Source organism: Hyperolius riggenbachi, chromosome 8, assembly GCF_040937935.1.
Source record: "Hyperolius riggenbachi isolate aHypRig1 chromosome 8, aHypRig1.pri, whole genome shotgun sequence".
Lineage (NCBI taxonomy): Eukaryota > Metazoa > Chordata > Amphibia > Anura > Hyperoliidae > Hyperolius > Hyperolius riggenbachi.
This window is the reverse complement of record NC_090653.1, coordinates 285,596,358-285,616,264: the sequence shown is the minus strand read 5'-3', so window position 1 is coordinate 285,616,264 and position 19,907 is coordinate 285,596,358. Positions and strand designations below refer to the sequence as shown.

Here is a 19,907-nt window from a genome sequence, read left to right as displayed (position 1 = left end):
CTCCTGTGTCAGCAACCAGCAGAGGGCGCTCCTGCTGCGTGCATACACTGCTCCTGTGTCAGCAGAGGGTGCTCCTGCTGCATGCATAGCCTGCTCCTGTGTCAGCAACCAGCAGAGGGCACTCCTGCTGCATGCATAGCCTGCTCCTGTGTCAGCAACCAGCAGAGGGCGCTCCCTGCTGCATGCATAGCCTGCTCCTGTGTCAGCAGAGGGTGCTCCTGCTGCATGCATAGCATGCTCCTGTGTCAGCAACCAGCAGAGGGCGCTCCTGCTGCATGCATAGCCTGCTCCTGTGTCAGCAACCAGCAGAGGGCGCTCCTGCTGCATGCATAGCCTGCTCCTGTGTCAGCAGAGGGCGCTCCTGCTGCATGCATACACTGCTCCTGTGTCAGCAGAGGGCGCTCCTGCTGCATGCATACACTGCCCCTGTGTCAGCAGAGGGCGCTCCTGCTGCATGCATACACTGCTCCTGTGTCAGCAGAGGGCGCTCCTGCTGCATGCATACACTGCTCCTGTGTCAGCAGAGGGCGCTCCTGCGGCATGCATAGCCTGCTCCTGTGTCAGCAGAGGGCGTTCCTGCGGCATGCATACACTGCTCCTGTGTCACCAGAGGGCGCTCCTGCTGCATGCATAGCCTGCTCCTGTGTCAGCAGAGGGCGCTCCTGCTGCATGCATAGCCTGCTCCTGTGTCAGCAGAGGGCGCTCCTGCTGCATGCATAGCCTGCTCCTGTGTCAGCAGAGGGCGCTCCTGCTGCATGCATAGCCTGCTCCTGTGTCAGCAGAGGGCGCTCCTGCTGCATGCATAGCCTGCTCCTGTGTCAGCAGAGGGCGCTCCTGCTGCATGCATAGCCTGCTCCTGTGTCAGCAGAGGGCGCTCCTGCTGCATGCATAGCCTGCTCCTGTGTCAGCAGAGGGCGCTCCTGCTGCATGCATAGCCTGCTCCTGTGTCAGCAGAGGGCGCTCCTGCTGCATGCATAGCCTGCTCCTGTGTCAGCAGAGGGCGCTCCTGCTGCATGCATAGCCTGCTCCTGTGTCAGCAGAGGGCGCTCCTGCTGCATGCATAGCCTGCTCCTGTGTCAGCAACCAGCAGAGGGCGCTCCTGCTGCATGCATAGCCTGCTCCTGTGTCAGCAGAGGGCGCTCCTGCTGCATGCATACACTGCTCCTGTGTCAGCAGAGGGCGCTCCTGCGGCATGCATACACTGCTCCTGTGTCAGCAGAGGGCGCTCCTGCGGCATGCATACACTGCTCCTGTGTCAGCAGAGGGCGCTCCTGCGGCATGCATACACTGCTCCTGTGTAACCAGAGGGCACTCCTGCTGCATGGATAGCCTGCTCCTGTGTCAGCAGAGGGCGCTCCTGCTGCATGGATAGCCTGCTCCTGTGTCAGCAGAGGGCGCTCCTGCTGCATGCATAGCCTGCTCCTGTGTCAGCAGAGGGCGCTCCTGCTGCATGCATAGCCTGCTCCTGTGTCAGCAGAGGGCGCTCCTGCTGCATGCATAGCCTGCTCCTGTGTCAGCAGAGGGCGCTCCTGCTGCATGCATAGCCTGCTCCTGTGTCAGCAGAGGGCGCTCCTGCTGCATGCATAGCCTGCTCCTGTGTCAGCAGAGGGCGCTCCTGCTGCATGCATAGCCTGCTCCTGTGTCAGCAGAGGGCGCTCCTGCTGCATGCATAGCCTGCTCCTGTGTCAGCAGAGGGCGCTCCTGCTGCATGCATAGCCTGCTCCTGTGTCAGCAGAGGGCGCTCCTGCTGCATGCATAGCCTGCTCCTGTGTCAGCAGAGGGCGCTCCTGCTGCATGCATAGCCTGCTCCTGTGTCAGCAGAGGGCGCTCCTGCTGCATGCATAGCCTGCTCCTGTGTCAGCAGAGGGCGCTCCTGCTGCATGCATAGCCTGCTCCTGTGTCAGCAGAGGGCGCTCCTGCTGCATGCATAGCCTGCTCCTGTGTCAGCAGAGGGCGCTCCTGCTGCATGCATAGCCTGCTCCTGTGTCAGCAGAGGGCGCTCCTGCTGCATGCATAGCCTGCTCCTGTGTCACCAGAGGGCGTTCCTGCTGCATGCATAGCCTACACCTGTGTCAGTGGCCAGCAGAGGGCGCTCCTGCTGCATGCATAGCCTGCTCCTGTGTCAGCAGAGGGCACTCCTGTGTCAGTGGCCACCAGAGGGCGCTCCTGCTGCATGCATAGCCTGCTCCTGTGTGTCAGCGGCCAGCAGAGGGCGCTCCTGCTGCATGCATAGCATGCTCCTGTGTGTCAGCGGCCAGCAGAGGGCGCTCCTGCTGCATGCATAGCCTGCTGCGGTGTCAGCAGAGGGCGCTCCTGCTGCATGCATAGCCTGCTGCGGTGTCAGCAGAGGGCGCTCCTGCTGCATGCATAGCCTGCTCCTGTGTCAGCGGCCAGCAGAGGGCGCTCCCTGCTGCATGCATAGCCTGCTCCTGTGTGTCAGAGGCCAGAAGAGGGCGCCCCTACTGCATGCATAGCCTACTCCTGTGTCAGCGGCCAGCAGAGGACGCTCCTGCTGCATGCATAGCCTGCTCCTGTGTCACCAGAGGGCGCTCCTTTGTCAGTGTCCAGCAGAGGGCGCTCCTGCTGCATGCATAGCCTGCTCCTGAGTCCTGTGTGTCAGTGTCCAGCAGAGGGCGCTCCTGCTACATGCATAGCCTGCTCCTGTGTCACCAGAGGGCACTCCTGTGTCAGTGGCAACAAGAGGGCGCTCCTGCTGCATGCATAGCCTGCTCCTGTGTGTCAGAGGCCAGCAGAGGGCGCTCCTGCTACATGCATAGCCTGCTCCTGTGTGTCAGAGGGCGCTCCTGCTGCATGCATAGCCTGCTCCTGTGTCACCAGAGGGCGCTCCTGTGTCAGTGGCAACAAGAGGGCGCTCCTGCTGCATGCATAGCCTGCTCCTGTGTGTCAGAGGCCAGCAGAGGGCACTCCTGCTACATGCATAGCCTGCTCCTGTGTGTCAGAGGGCGCTCCTGCTGCATGCATAGCCTGCTCCTGTGTCACCAGAGGGCACTCCTGTGTCAGTGGCAACAAGAGGGCGCTCCTGCTGCATGCATAGCCTACTCATGTGTGTCAGAGGCCAGCAGAGGGCGCTCCTGCTACATGCACAGCCTGCTCCTGTGTGTCAGAGGGCGCTCCTGCTGCATGCATAGCCTGCTCCTGTGTCAGAGGCCAGCAGAGAACGCTCCAGCTACATGCATAGCCTGCTCCTGTGTCAGCTGCCAGCAGTGGGCGCTCCTGCTGCATGCATAGCCTGCTCCTGTGTCAGCTGCCAGCAGAGGGCGCTCCTGCTGCATGCATAGCCTGCTCCTGTGTCACAAGAGGGCGCTCCTGCTGCATGCATAGCCTGCTCCTGTGTCACAAGAGGGCGCTCCTGCTGCATGCATAGCCTGCTCCTGTGTCAGCTGCCAGCAGAGGGCACTCCTGCTGCATGCATAGCCTACTCCTGTGTCAGCTGCCAGCAGAGGGCGCTCCTGCTGCATGCATAGCCTACTCCTGTGTGTCAGATTGCGCTCCTGCTGCATGCATAGCCTGCTCCTGTGTCACCAGAGGGCGTTCCTGCTGCATGCATAGCCTGCTCCTGTGTCAGTGGCCAGCAGAGGGCACTCCTGCTGCATGCATAGACTGCACCTGTGTCACCAGAGAGCGCTCCTGCTGCATGCATAGCCTGCTCCTGTGTCAGTGGCCAGCAGAGGGCGCTCCTGCTGCATGCAAAGCCTGCTCCTGTGTCAGCAGCCAGCAGAGGGCGCTCCTGCTGCATGCATAGCCTACTCCTGTGTCAACGACCAGCAGAGGGTGCTCCTATTGCATACATTGTGTGCTCTTGTGCCACCAGAGGACACTGCTCTTCTATACATAAACCGTTATATGTGTGATAATGGCCAGCAGAGGGCGCTGCTGTTCCATAAACAAACTGGTGGTGTGTCTGCTGAGCTAATGCAGTCACAGCTTGAGGGCGCTCTTATATGCTGTTTGTGTTCTACTGTTGTATAATAAAACCACCACTAGAGGGTGTACTGTACTTATTATACATGTACCTCTGTCTGCTGGAGTAATAGGAGTTTATCTCTTTGGCTTTGATTTGCAGCAGTGCCCTCTGCCACCTGTAATCGTGTTGTCTCTGTGTGTGGCCATACTGGAGCGCCTCCTGCAGGCCAGTGTTATAGTGTGACTATAAGCATGTTGTCTTTCCAGGGAACAGGTGTGTCGCCATACTGCAGTGCCCCCTACAGGCCAGTGTTATAGTGTGACTATAAGCATGTTGTCTCTTTCCAGGGAACAGGTGAACCTGTGCGTCGCCATACTGGAGCGCCTCCTGCAGGCTTTGGATCCGCTTTATATTGCCCAGAACTACAAGGCTGAACTCCTGCAAGGATTCTACCATCCGGAGGACTCGGTCACGCTGCTCACCATCTCACAGGTACCGGTCAGGTGACTTATCAGACCAGAGACGACTTTCTCTGGAAAGCTGGCCCCATTGTGTTCATAGTTATGGTAAACAGCATTGAAGCGCCATCCTTTCATACTGTGCTTGGGGTAAATTCAGCGGCTGGCAAAGGAGCAGAATAATAGTTCATAGCCTTTCTCAATCTTTTTACGGTCGAGAAACCCCTTTGTAAAATGATCATACCACTTCTTTTTTTTTCTAGTTTTTCTTGTTTAGTTTTTCCTTGGTTAAAGCGGGATTGTCACCATAAAAATCAAATTTCAACAGCAACTGGTCTGAGTGTATTAAGTGATAGAGATGCTAATCCTGCATTCAAAACTTGCAAAACTTTTTCTGCTGTTATGATTTGGAGTTATCACATACCTTAGGAGCACTGGCCCTTTAGTAGTCAGTAGACAATTGAATGCTGGGAGTTCTTTCTATCCATAATATATTCCCCCTCTTCCATTTATTTCCCTGCCTAGCTGCTTATCAGAAACACCCTCTGATTACTTGTGTTTACAAGCAAGGCTGAGGTGACTCAGTTATTGGATGTGTAAATAAAAAATAGCCAGTGCAGTTCCTAGTATACACCTCAGTGGGAGTGTCTGAAGACTCTGGGAGGAGGGCAGATAATAAATACACAATGAACAAGAGAAGGGAGGGGGGAAAACAAGAGTCAGGGAGGATATGATGTCAGCATTAGCTTGGCAAGATGGCCACTGCCTAGTGCCTAGAATAGGGGTTTCTGCTTTTCCTTTATAGAAATTCACAGGAATCATTATGTGGATAGCACAATACATCTGTCATGTAAGCAGGGCTGTGGAGTCGGAGTCGTGGAGTCGGGCAATTTTGGGTGTCTGGAGTCGGAGTCGGGAAAAAATGCACCGACTCCGACTCCTAATGAATTTGTAACTGTAATTAAAATAGAAAATATGATAAAATGTTCTATTTCTCAGATAATAGTCATCATAAATAATTTATACATACAGTAATAGCTGTGCTTAGTCCACAAAAATGAAATAAACCAATCAAAATGAGTTACTTGTGCTGCTTCAATAAAGCAGTCCCCGTATTTTTAAAGTCAGATATACATATCTGATTGTGACTGTATATATGATGTGTACACAGGAATCTCTTATATATACTAAATAACATCTATGCTGTAAGTATAAAGCCTGATGTGTAGCCGTGTCACTAATAGAGATGGTCAACGAGATGGAAATAATTCTGCATTGATGCTGATTTATGCAAATGTATGCACTCCCTTTGTTGATGAAATCAAATAATTTGATATGTTGTTAAAATTTGGTTTGGTGACTACAAATTAAAGGGTACCTGAGACGGATGAAAAGTAAAGTTTTATACATACCTGGGGCTTCCTCCTGCCCCCTTCAGGCTAATCAGTCCCTCGCTGTCCTCCACCACCCGGATCTTCTGCTATGAGTCCTGGTAATTCAGCCAGTCAGCGCTGTCCGGCCGCATGCCGCTCCCACAGCCAGGAACATTCTGCACCTGCGCAATAGTGCTGCACAGGTGTAGTATGCTCCTGGCGGCGGAGTGTGTGCATGCGCACTACGCCCGACTGGCTCAAGTACCTGGACTCATAGCAGAAGATCCAGGTGGTGGAGGAGGACAACGAGGGACTGATTATCCTGAAGGCGGCTGGACGAAGCCCCAGGTATGTATAAAACTTTAATTTCATCTGTCTCAGGTTTACTTTGTTACACAGTAGTACTATACTCTACATATGCACTCCCCACAGAGCTGCAGGGAATCCACTGAGAATGCTGTGCACATTGAATACAGAGGTGTTGTCTGATTACAATCTCCTCATTCCCCTGCAGAGTACCTGCACATCATTCTTACATGTACCCACACTTACATTGCCTAGGGCCTGATAGATGTTCTTTGTTCCGGTTTGTACCTTTTTACAAGTACTCTTACCAAGGACTAGTTTTAGTCTAAAGGGAATAAATATAGTAGTCTACATATCCTTCTCACTTCAGTTGTCTTGTAAAATTCCTAAGCGTTGGCAGTGAAGAGACGAATTTCATGTTACATACTTTTAATCAACAAAATTGTTATATGCAAATTAGAGGAGTCGGAGTCGTGGAGTCGGTGGAATCCTAAACTGAGGAGTCTGAGTCGGTGGATTTTTGGACCGACTCCACAGCCCTGAAAGTAGCAGTAGTATTCATCTACTTATATATGTGTTGTTTATATCTAGGTTAGCATGGGTGTCGCTTGTTCTTTAACAATACAATTGAATCTCGTTATTGTAAACATCTGGCTATAGTAAACGCTTCTGGTGAATGAATATATAATGGACTATTCATTCTGCTATACAGGTCCTTCTCAAAAAATTTGCATATTGTGATAAAGTTCATTATTTTCTTTAATGTACTATAGGAATTTTGGGTTTTCATGAGCTGTATTCCAAAATCATCAATATTAAAACAATAAAGGGCTTGACCTACTTCAGTTGTGTGTAATGAATCTAAAATATATGAAAGTCTAATGTAATGACCATTGTCAAATTGCAATTGTAGCTATCGTCCCCACATGAGAAATGCAGCAAACAATCCACATGAAATGCAGCCATTTTTCCCCCATATGAAATGCAGTCATCACCTCACATAGGAAACTGATTAATAATGCCCTCCACGCTGCCTCCCCATCATTGGTTTCAGTGGGCTATGTTCACCACCACCACCCCCCCTAGTGGGGAGATAAACATACTCGCCATTCACTTGATTTGCCTATGCCGTCGTAGCAACTCAGAGGGAGTATTTAGGAACACCGAATTACCCTTGTGCGGGGTGCACTTGGCGTTAGTGTTATAGCAGCTACCAGCTTTGACGCTCAGCGCCAAAATAACCTGCTTCGCGCATTGAGTCCATTGCTGGACTAATTCCCAGGACAGATGGCGGCAGAACGTCACATATGCAGAAGGGTCCCTTCGCTTTCTATCCGACTCCACCATGTCCATGCTTGTCTGCTGTTTCTTGACCTTCGCATTTTTTCGTACAGTACATGCATTGCCACAGAATGGTATGCTGCTAAAGTGTGGTGGACAGAGAACCCATATTATACAGATAGTCTTTATTTCCATATTAGAGCGAACCGATCTACCAAGTGCATAAGATTATATGGCTAAACAACCAGAGGAGAAACGGATCTGTGTGGTTCTGTATGACAGCCACACTGATTGTACACAGCGTGCCGTGCCTTCCTTATGGTATAGCTCTGTGTGAACTGGATGTGACATCACTTCCAGTGCTTGCTGTACTGTGAGGTGAGGGTTAGGGCCCATTTAAACTTAATAACTTGGTATGCGTTAGTGTGCGTTGGTATACATTTTTTTTCCATAGCAGTGCATTGTGAAAAAGATTTCAGTTTAAACACGTATAGTGTGAACTGAGCCATAGGGAAACATGGGCATTACTTTAAATATCAGTTTTCTTTCCGTTTTAACTGAGAGCAACTGATTTAAAGAGGAACTCCATTGAAAATAATGCAATAAAAAAAAAGTGTTTCATTTTTGACGATAACTATGTATAAATGATTTGGTCAGTGTTTGCCCGTTGTAAAATCTTTCCTCCCCCAGATTTACAATCTGACATTTTCCACATGGTGACATTTTTACTGCTGGAAGGTGATGTCGGTGGAAAGAGATGTTGCTTGCTTCTTTGGCAGTTGGAAACTGCTGTAAACAGCTATTTCCCACAATGCAATGAAGTTTACAGAGGGGAAACTGTCAGGACCGTGGTCCTGACATCACACTGTGGGCGAGGTTTCACCACAATATCAGCCATACAGAACCCCCGATGATCCATTTGAGAAAAGGAAAAGCTTTTCTCATGGTAAAGGGAGTATCAGCTACTGATTGGGATGAAGTTCAGTTCGTGGTCACGGTTTCTTTTTAAAGAGAACCCGAGGTGTGTTTAAAGAATGTTATCTGCATACAGAGGCTGGATCTGTGTATACAGCCCAGCCTCTGTTGCTATCCCAAACCCCCCTAAGGTCCCCGTGCACTCTGCAATCCCTCATAAATCACAGCCGTGCTATGAGGCTGTGTTTACATCTGTAGTGTCAGTCTCAGCTTCTCCCCCGCCTCCTGCATAGCTCCGGTCCCTGTCCCCGTCCCTTCCCTCCAATCAGCAGGGAGGGAAGGGATGCAGTAGGAGACTGGAGTTCTGCAGGAGGCGGGGAGAGCAGCAGACTGACACTATAGAGATAAACACAGCCAGCTCTGACAAGCTGTTTGTCAGCAGCGTGGCTGTGATTTATGAGGGATTGCAGAGTGCAGGGGGACCTTAGGGGGGTTTGGGATAGCAACAGAGACTGGGCTGTATAGGCAGATCCATCCTCTGTATGCAGATAATAATCTTCAAACCCACCTCGGGTTCTCTTTAAGTGTAAAAGGGCCCTAAACATGATTTTGTACATTGGGATAACAGCAGGCAGGATAATAAGGAGATGAGACAAGATTTTATCAGATGTTTAGCCAGGTTATTCTGGATTATATTCTCTTCATAGCCACATATGGGTGTGAAATGTATCTCCTCTTTTATTCACATTTTGGTAATTTTGTAGCAGATCCTTCTCCTTGCTGCCGATTGTTTATCCTCTCTGTGGCGTGTTTGTGTCTCTGTGTCCTGAATGTCGGATACCTCATTTTTTTTTCTATGCTTTCTGTTTCACAGGTGGGGCGGATTGTGGAATGTCCGGAGGCGGAGACAGAAATCCTGAACAAGGAGGAGCTACTAAAGCAAATCGCCCAATGCATCGGGAATGACAAGATCTCTGTGGCCAAGGAGGTGAGCGCCCCCCGCTGGCCAGAAAACATAGGGGGAGGGTTTCTTCATTCATTCATTCATCATTCACATTGTCTGCTGACTGGCAGCTGTTACAGCCAATCACGGAGCAGAGAATAGCAAAGTTACACGCTGGTCATTGGAGGGGACGGGTTCAGCTAGAATGGAACCCCCCACACAGGGCGGAGCCACACTGCTGAGCGCATTGCGATCTGTCCGCGCTGCGTCTACGTTTTTAAAAATGCACTTCTGTTGGCTTGCATTAGAATCGTGGTAAAATCGCCACAATTGAGAAAATTTTTTTGAAACTGTAGTGATTTTACCACGATTTAAATGCAAGTCAACAGGAGTGCTTTTTTAAAAACGCCGACGCAGCGCGGACAGCTCGCAAAGCGCTCAGCAGTGTGGCTGAGTCCTCGGAGTGGGATGAAACTCCATATTAACTAGGAAAAAAAACAATAAAAAAATGACTTATTTAGCTTACCTATCCTGTGGTTTTTAGTGTACGCTGTCAGATTTAGAAGAAATGTGATCTGAAGAAAAAAAAAACATATTTCTGCTAGTTTTCATCTTTACTGTTTCTCTGTGATGCCGGATGTGACATCACTCCTGCCCTTTTCTCTCTTTTTTTTTTCCATTTTTCCCATCCCAGCTCAGTGTTTAATTCTCCTCTGTACTGCCACAGCTTACTGTCCCTGGCATAGCAAACCTCACCTAGCCAGCAGGCTTACATCACTGTGTAAACTCTTCTGATCATAGTGTCCTTATCTTATCTAAAATAGAAAACGTTCTGTTATATGCATGCTGAGATAAGATTGTTACTGTAACTAAAGAAAAAAAAATCCCCCTGGCACTGTGCAGTTCCTGCAGCTAGGCAGAGACATCCAGACCAGGTAAATGGATTTTAAAAAAAATGGATCTATAGCAACCAATTTTAGAAAAATGAATATTTTGGGATGTTACAACTCCCTTCAAAGTGACACTTTCTTACCAAACAGAGGCTGCCATTGCTGATCAGTCGGTGGCCTGTAATGCTGATCACCCGGATGTCCTATTTAATTCACTTTGCCTGGAAGCAGTACTCCAATGGGAGGAGTCAGAGCGCCTGGTCTGCTCACTTGTGTCCGGCGATCAGTGTGTGTCATAGCTGGGATCACGTAATCAGCTTAAGATAGCCAATGAGATGCCAGCCCTTCCATCTTACATGCAGATTGAATTAACCCTCTCCAATCCAGTTTCTGGATCACCCACTTCCCCCCCCCCCCCCCCCCCCCCCCCCAGCACTTAGTTTTTTCTGGAGGGGACGTGGGTGATCTAGCCAGGGCTGCAGAGGCGGAGCTTCCAGGTGTCTCTACCTCCTCTCACTAGAGTGAGAAGGTGACCTGGCATCGGGGGAGGGGACAGGGCTGGCGCCAGCTCATGCACTCTTACTCCGCCCACATTTCATGAGAGCCAGCGTAACTGTGCAGCGCGGTGCCGGAGGGGGTCAGAGCGTCGGACTTTAATCCACATAGGGTGACCCATGATCCTAGATTCAGCAGCGGCACCCCTATGCGCACATGCACACAGCCCACGGGCACACATGTAATATGTAAGTTACATGTTGCAGCGGCGGAGGAAGAGGCCAGCGGCGATCTAAAGTCAGACAATAGTCTGACACTTTGAACTAAAGTAGCTGACCCCGTGCCGAAAGTTATCCGACAACAGCGCCATCTGGCGCAGCCATTTTTCCTGTGTACCATGCCTGACTCTGGGCCTATGCTGGGAAAGGCCGTTGTCGGACATAGCCTGACGCAGGATTGGAAAGGGTTAAAATTGTTTGTTTGCAGCTTGTAACCCGGCCAATCAGATGCTCTTCCTGCCCACTTGAATCGGCCCCGTTCAAAGTTGCAGCAAACCAGCCAAAATGATTTGCATCTGATTGGCCATCTGTGGTCATAGGCAGGACACAGGCAGTTTTCTGAAGGAGCTCAGGAAGAGCAGCCTCCATTTCTCCATTTTCTCCATGGCCAATCTCTGGGGTATAAACTCCGCCCCCAGCAGTTGCTCCTCCTCCATGGCTGCACCTACTACTCTGATAAATGCAACAGACTCCATTTGTGCCTCACTATCCTGAGAAGGGGAACATGAGGTATCCAGCAGTCCAGGGCCGGCTTTATTCAAAAAGAAGGTGTCTGCTGCGAGGCAAATGTTTACTGGCCTCTTCTGGGTCATATGAAAACAGAATGAGGGTTGCTGAAAGGTTGGTAATTAGCACCACACTCTGACTATTTTTTTTCTGTTGTGTGTCTTTTGTTATTCAGGCTATTAAGTGTCTATGTAAGATCTCCCGCTCCACGTCTGGCCTCAGCACCATGATCAGAAGCAACGTGTTCACTCATCTGAAGTCTGTCATGGCGATCAGCGACGTTATTCGATATCGCGTATATGAGGTAAGAGGCGGCAGCGCGTATGTACATGTACAGGGGTGCCTGCCTCACCAGAGGACAGGTCCCCTTTCCTGGGGACAGGTGCTTCATCCAACCCCTCCCATTCAATTATACATAGGGGTGTGCCCTGGTGCTCAGGCACTTTCTGAAGAAGGGGGCCCTCCGTGGCCCCGAAACAATTGTCATACTCGGTGCTGACAAATGCACTAAGAAATAAAAGCGCATTTTGAAACTTTATTGGTGTGCTAACCAACCTTGGACTGTTATATTGGACTGGTGGCCTCTGCCCGTTTAAAAATGGGCTCTAGTCATTGCCACATGCCAGCTCCTGCGCGCGCACTCGCCCACGCCCACCCGGCCGGCCCCCTGGAATGTCTTGCTCCTCTCCTAGGCTGTCCATGCTGCGCACATGCGCCGTAGAAAAACACACGGACACAAAGACAATGATGACGCAGGGACACCTGGGGTTTTATTATATAGGATTGGATGTGGCTTTGCATCCTGGTTATGCACCCTGAATACCCACGGTAAGGTGCGCCATCTCCAAACCTACTATTGCCCTCTTATAGAAAGTCTGCTACCTCCAGAGTTTGTCTTAAACAGACTATCCTCCCCCCCCCCCCCCCCCATATACAGACTGCTGCTCCCCAGAGCTCCTCCCCTTCCCCGTACATGCAGTGCTGCTCCAACCCTTCCCCGTACATGCAGTGCTGCTCCACCCCTTCCCTGTACATGCAGTGCTGCTCCACCCCTTCCCTGTACATGCAGTGCTGCCCCACCCCTTCCCTGTACATGCACTGCTGCTCCACCCCTTCCCTGTACATGCACTGCTGCTCCACCCCTTCCCTGTACATGCACTGCTGCTCCACCCCTTCCCTGTACACGCACTGCTGCTCCACCCCTTCCCTGTACACGCACTGCTGCTCCACCCCTTCCCTGTACACGCACTGCTGCTCCACCCCTTCCCTGTACACGCACTGCTGCTCCACCCCTTCCCTGTACACGCACTGCTGCTCCATCCATATACACAGACTGCTTAACCCAGTGCTCTGCCCTTTCCCCATACGCAGATTGCTTACCCCAGAGCTCTGCCCTTTCCCCATGCGCAGATTGCTTACCCCAGAGCTCTGCCCTTTCTCCATGCGCAGATTGCTTACCCCAGAGCTCTGCCCTTTCCCCATGCGCAGATTGCTTACCCCAGAGCTCTGCCCTTTCCCCATGCGCAGATTGCTTACCCCAGAGCTCTGCCCTTTCCCCATGCGCAGATTGCTTACCCCAGAGCTCTGCCCTTTCCCCATGCAGAGATTGCTTACCCCAGAGCTCTGCCCTTTCCCCATGCGCAGATTGCTTACCCCAGAGCTCGGCCCTTTCCCCATGCGCAGATTGCTTACCCCAAAGCTCGGCCCTTTCCCCATGCGCAGATTGCTTACCCCAAAGCTCGGCCCTTTCCCCATGCGCAGATTGCTTACCCCAGAGCTCGGCCCTTTCCCCATGCGCAGATTGCTTACCCCAGAGCTCGGCCCTTTCCCCATGCGCAGATTGCTTACCCCAGAGCTCGGCCCTTTCCCCATGCGCAGATTGCTTACCCCAGAGCTCGGCCCTTTCCCCATGCGCAGATTGCTTACCCCAGAGCTCGGCCCTTTCCCCATGCGCAGATTGCTTACCCCAGAGCTCGGCCCTTTCCCCATGCAGAGATTGCTTACCCCAGAGCTCTGCCCTTTCCCCATGCGCAGATTGCTTACCCCAGAGCTCGGCCCTTTCCCCATGCGCAGATTGCTTACCCCAGAGCTCGGCCCTTTCCCCATGCGCAGATTGCTTACCCCAGAGCTCGGCCCTTTCCCCATGCGCAGATTGCTTACCCCAGAGCTCGGCCCTTTCCCCATGCGCAGATTGCTTACCCCAGAGCTCGGCCCTTTCCCCATGCGCAGATTGCTTACCCCAGAGCTCGGCCCTTTCCCCATGCGCAGATTGCTTACCCCAGAGCTCGGCCCTTTCCCCATGCGCAGATTGCTTACCCCAGAGCTCGGCCCTTTCCCCATGCGCAGATTGCTTACCCCAGAGCTCGGCCCTTTCCCCATGCGCAGATTGCTTACCCCAGAGCTCGGCCCTTTCCCCATGCGCAGATTGCTTACCCCAGAGCTCGGCCCTTTCCCCATGCGCAGATTGCTTACCCCAGAGCTCGGCCCTTTCCCCATGCGCAGATTGCTTACCCCAGAGCTCGGCCCTTTCCCCATGCGCAGATTGCTTACCCCAGAGCTCGGCCCTTTCCCCATGCGCAGATTGCTTACCCCAGAGCTCGGCCCTTTCCCCATGCGCAGATTGCTTACCCCAGAGCTCGGCCCTTTCCCCATGCGCAGATTGCTTACCCCAGAGCTCGGCCCTTTCCCCATGCGCAGATTGCTTACCCCAGAGCTCGGCCCTTTCCCCATGCGCAGATTGCTTACCCCAGAGCTCGGCCCTTTCCCCATGCGCAGATTGCTTACCCCAGAGCTCGGCCCTTTCCCCATGCGCAGATTGCTTACCCCAGAGCTCGGCCCTTTCCCCATGCGCAGATTGCTTACCCCAGAGCTCGGCCCTTTCCCCATGCGCAGATTGCTTACCCCAGAGCTCGGCCCTTTCCCCATGCGCAGATTGCTTACCCCAGAGCTCGGCCCTTTCCCCATGCGCAGATTGCTTACCCCAGAGCTCGGCCCTTTCCCCATGCGCAGATTGCTTACCCCAGAGCTCCGCCCCTTATTCATACTCAGCGCTCCACCCCTTTTCCATGCACAGATTGCTTACCCAAGAGCTGCTGCATCTGGAGCCACACCCCTTTAGACTGCCCCACCCCCAGAGCCCCCACCATGCACCGAGCACTGTATAATGCGGTTTTCCCTTCTCTCTTCCTGCCAGTTAGTGGTGGAGATCTCCTCAGTGTCGGCAGAGTCTCTTGAGTTCTGTGCCAGCAGCGGGATTCTATCACAGTTAACGGATGAGCTCACCGGAGACGACATTCTGCTCAGGTAAGGGTAATGACATCATATCCTGCTCCTCTGGGGTGTTACTATAATCTGTATCTTGCTGGCCCTCCCTAAACGTTTTATTCACCGGTCTCCAGTGAGTCTCAGCTTCATACTGCTCAGGTAAGGGTGATGGCCTCCAGTGCGGTTCAGCCTCATACTGCTCAGCACATAGGATTCCTGCAGAGCCGCTATCTGGGTGGTCTCAGAAATCCTTCTGTGCTGAGTTTGGGGGGAAACAGGCTTGGTCTGAGGCGGGACACAACATCCAACAGGGCCTTGAAGAGGAACTTTCCTGAAAGATAGTAGTAGGGGGTTAAAAATAATAAATCAATACATTGTAAAGTGAGAAGTTAAATAGAAGAAAAATCAAGAAACGATTGAAACTCACGTGTTATTTGTTCATGTTTAACCACTTCAGCCTTCAGTGTTGTTCACCGTATGCATCCGAGCAACTTTCACCTCCCATTTATTCGCCAGTAAATTTATAACTACTTATCACAATTGATCTATATCTTGTTTTTCCCGCCACTAATCAGGCTTTCTTTGGGGGGTACATTTTGCTAAGAATTATTTTTTTTGTAAATTTTAACAGGAAGATTGAGAAATGGAAAAAAATCATTATTTCTCAGATTTTGGCCATTATAGTTTGAAATTAATACATGTTACCGTAATTAAAACTCATGTATTTTATTTGCCCATTTGTCCCATTTATTACACCGTTTTAAATGATGTCCCTATCACAATTTATGGTGCAGATATTTTATTTAGAAATAAAGGTGCATTTTTTTTCAATGTGCGTCTATCACTATTAACAAGCTTATTAATTTAAATACATTTAAAATATAAAAATATAATAATATACTCTCCTGACATGTATATTTAAAAAGTTCAGACCCTTGGGTAACAATTTGTTGGGGCTTTTTTTTTTTAATTGTAATTTTTTTAATAAAAGTATTTGGTTAATTTTTGGTGTGGGAGGTAAAGAGCTAATTTTAAATGTAATATATTGTAATTATTTAAAAAAATATATATATATGTGGGTGTAGTTTACTATTTGGCCACAGTCAAAAAGTCCTGGAAGCGAACAATCTCACTTCCAGGAACTAGAACAGGCTTTCTCAACAAGGGTTCCTTGAAGACTCTGCAGGGGTTCCTTGACATTTTACCCCATCGTGGGGGAAGTATAATAGAGCACATTAGAATGAGGACGGGAAACTTTTTTTTTTTTGGCAGAAAGACCGTGGCCTCTGATAAGAGACCGTCGGTTTTTCTACGGGGGACTTAGATTGATGAATGGGAAGTATATTCCCATTCATTGATCGGGGACAAACGGCAGGTAGCGGGAGCACGCGCGATCGCAGGTCTCAGGCAGCAAGAGCAGCCCAGTCTTCTGGATGGATATATCCGTCCAGATAGACTTTAGTGGTTAATGCACTGTGAGCCTGCAGGTCATCATCTATACTGGCAGACAAGAAAAAAAAAAAGACAGCACAAAGGCCTGGTGCACACCAAAAACCGCAAGCAGATCTGCAAAACGCTAGCAGATTTTGAAACGCTTTTTCTTCTTTTTCTGCAGCGTTTCAGCTAGCATTTTGCGGTTTTGTGAAGCGTTTTTGGTAACAAAAAACGCCTGGCAAACCGCTCTGAAGTGCCATTTTTCGGAGCGGTTTGCGTTTTTCCCATACTTAACATTGAGGCAGAAACGCATCCGCAATCCAAAATCTGCAGCAGCCCGGGAGTATGCGTTTCTGCAAAACGCCTCCCGCTCTGGTGTGCACCAGCCCATTGAAATACATTACCCTAGCAGATCCGCACCCGCAAGGGGATCGCAAACCGCTGCCGAACCGCTCTGGTGGGCACTAGGCGTAACTGACATTATTTATAAACACATCCACTAAAAATGTGGTAGGCTAAAAGGTGTGTGTGTGTGTGTGTGTATTTGTCAGTTGGAAACAGCTGTTATTTCCCACAATGCAATGAGGTTCTGTCAGGCTTGCCTGGTCAATGACTATAGGTCAGGCTGTATACCCATTTGACTGACCTATAGCCCAGCCCGTAACACCTGCACAAACTCCTACCTAATACAATTCTACAATACCCTGCAGGCAGATGTAGCATACAGGCTGACAGATAGTATTCACCAAACAAGGCAGTATGAGTAATATAAGCACTATGAACTCAGACATATAGACACCTAAGGCCTGAGGTGGAGGCAGTCCAGATGATAGCCTGGTGATCACAGGCAGGGAAGGATAGGTTGTAGACAGTTCAAACACTTTGCAGATAACGTGGTCAATCCAATCCGAAGTCAGTCCAGGCAGAGTTCAAGGGAAAATCAATTTAACAAGCCGAGCAGTGAGCGCAGTCTCAGCAACAAGCCCAGCAGAGGCTATCACGGGCGATGACCTTACTTTTATACCAAGGACTAACCAATCAAACAGGAATCCAAAGTGTCCAATCACCTTGTGGCGTTTCAGCAAGTCAGCTGACACGCCATGCACACACGCTGTTTACAGTGGGAACTGGGCGCTGTGCGCTCCACTGACATCAGAGCCTCGCCGAGACCCAGAGGCTTGCACCTCAGCGTGGGTCTCGGCATTCTGCCGCCATGAGCGGCGAGAAGATCTTACAGGTTCACAGCAAACTGTCAGGGCCATGGTCATGACATCACACTGTGGGAGGGGTTTCACCACAATATCAGCCATACAGACTCCCCTGATGATCTATTAGAGAAAATGTAAAGATTTCTCATGGGAAAGGGGGTAACAGATACTGATTGGGATGAAGATTAATCCTGGGTTACAGTTCCTCTTTAAGCCCTCCAGACACAGATATTTATATATTTTGGCTATATACAGTTTACGGCCTTTAGACTTTAGTCTGTTGCGGATTCTGAGCCTCCGATGAGGAAGGAAACTCCAGAAAACTGATCCTGTAGACATTTTTGTTCGCACCAATGGAAAGAGAGTAGTATATTCAGTAATGAACCTTGTTTTGATGCCACAAGTGATCTAACATGACTACAATCCACAGAGGTGGCGGCTCCTGACTGTGCTGGTGGGGTGATATTGTTCAGCTGGTGACCTCCTGCTGATCTGAAGGCCTCCCACCATTCCAGTAACCATTTCCTCCCCTCTCTCCCCGCAGGGTAACCTGTGCAGAGATGGTGACGGCTCTGGCCGGCTCACTTCATTGCCGCCGGTATTTGGCACAACAAGGCGTCATCGACAAGATGTCCAACATGATCCTGGGGGCGGAGTCGGACCCTTTCTCCGCCTTCTACCTGCCAGGTAGGTGTGTCTAGATTTTGCAGACAGCCAGACTGAGGCATTCCTCAAGTTATTGGATGGGTCCCAGTACAGAACACTCTGCATGCAAACTGTTTTGGAAGCTAACATCCTCCATTAATGTTAATTTGGTGCATCTGCTTTGAATGCAAGTTGTGTACCCTGCCTATAATTGGGCTCTGCACAACTTTGCTGGTAGTCAGTCAGATGAAGCCTGTCACATGTCCAGCCATGTCCCTGCTCCCGCCGCTTCCTGTCACGTGACCAGCCGTGTCCCTGCTCCCGCCGCTTCCTGTCATGTGACCAGCCGTGTCCCTGCTCCCGCCGCTTCCTGTCATGTGACCAGCCGTGTCCCTGCTCATGCCGCTTCCTGTCACGTGACCAGCCGTGTCCCTGCTCCCGCCGCTTCCTGTCACGTGACCAGCCGTGTCCCTGCTCCCGCCGCTTCCTGTCACGTGACCAGCCGTGTCCCTGCTCCCGCCGCTTCCTGTCATGTGACCAGCCGTGTCCCTGCTCCCGCCGCTTCCTGTCATGTGACCAGCCGTGTCCCTGCTCCCGCCGCTTCCTGTCATGTGACCAGCCGTGTCCCTGCTCCCGCCGCTTCCTGTCATGTGACCAGCCGTGTCCCTGCTCATGCCGCTTCCTGTCACGTGACCAGCCGTGTCCCTGCTCCCGCAACTTCCTGTCATGTGTCCAGCCATGTCCCTGCTCCCGCCACTTCCTGTCATGTGACCAGCCGTGTCCCTGCTCCCGCCGCTTCCTGTCATGTGACCAGCCGTGTCCCTGCTCCCCCCGCTTCCTGTCATGTGACCAGCCGTGTCCCTGCTCCCGCCGCTTCCTGTCACGTGACAAGCCGTGTCCTGCTCCTGCAGCTTCCTGTCATGTGACCAATCTTGTCCCTGCTCACGCAGCTTCCTGTCACGTGACCAGTCTTGTCCCTGCTCCCACAGCTTCCTGTCACATGACCAGCCTTGTCCCTGCTCCTGCAGCTTTCTGTCACATGACCAGCCTTGTCCCTGCTCCCGCCGCTTCCTGTCACATGACCAGCCATGTCCCTGCTCCCGCCGCTTTCTGTCACATGACCAGCCGTGTCCCTGCTCCCGCCGCTTCCTGTCACATGACCAGCCATGTCCCTGCTCCTGCCGCTTCCTGTCACATGACCAGCCGTGTCCCTGCTCCTGCCGCTTCCTGTCACGTGACCAGCCGTGTCCCTGCTCCTGCCGCTTCCTGTCACGTGACCAGCCGTGTCCCTGCTCCCGCGGCTTCCTGTCACGTGACCAGCCGTGTCCCTGCTCCTGCGGCTTCCTGTCACGTGACCAGCCTTGTCCCTGCTCCCGCAGCTTCCTGTCACATGACAAGCCGTGTGTTATATTTCCAGGGCTGATAAAGTTCTTTGGGAACCTGGCAGTTCTGGACAGTCCGCAGCAGATCTGTGAGCATTACCCGGCGTTCCTGGAGAAGGTGTATGACATGGCGGAGGGGCACGATGTCACCATGATTGGGGTCGCTGTGGACACGCTGGCTGTTCTGGGCGCCACTGTGGAGGGAAAACAAGTTCTACTGAAAACAGGTGGGTGAAGTCATGTGTCACATTAGCTGGGCAGGGATAGGTGTTACATCTGGTGGTTGTTAGAACTTGTCACCTCCAGTAGGTAGCTTTATGTCCCGGTGTGAATCATCAGGGCTCTTTTTTGGGGGGGAAGAAGGGGGGGCATGTGATAAAATATGCTTTTTTGTTTTTTATTTATACCCTCTTTTGTGACACCACCAATGACAAGAAATACAAGGAATATTGTTATATTGAATGAGTGGGTTAACGTGTAATGCTGGGGACAGACATATTGGTTTTCACATGAGTGGGTCTAGCACAGGGAACCAAAAAGACCAAAGCAGAAGAAGACCAGGAGCCAATCGTGAAATATGTAGGGATGGTCAGTGAGGTGCAA

At 51.2% G+C, this 19,907-nt stretch overlaps 1 protein-coding gene across 1 annotated transcript in view; it reads left to right on the top strand.

Moving 5' to 3' along the window:
• The window catches only part of PSMD5 (proteasome 26S subunit, non-ATPase 5), a 28,939-nt gene that overhangs the window by 737 nt on the left and 8,295 nt on the right, over nucleotides 1-19,907 (top strand). The window contains exons 2-7 of the mRNA XM_068249085.1: nucleotides 4,273-4,417; nucleotides 9,133-9,246; nucleotides 11,547-11,675; nucleotides 14,565-14,674; nucleotides 17,822-17,964; nucleotides 19,340-19,531. Of these exons, the coding sequence (XP_068105186.1) occupies nucleotides 4,273-4,417; nucleotides 9,133-9,246; nucleotides 11,547-11,675; nucleotides 14,565-14,674; nucleotides 17,822-17,964; nucleotides 19,340-19,531 (833 nt within the window). The remainder of the gene's footprint in view (nucleotides 1-4,272; nucleotides 4,418-9,132; nucleotides 9,247-11,546; nucleotides 11,676-14,564; nucleotides 14,675-17,821; nucleotides 17,965-19,339; nucleotides 19,532-19,907) is intronic.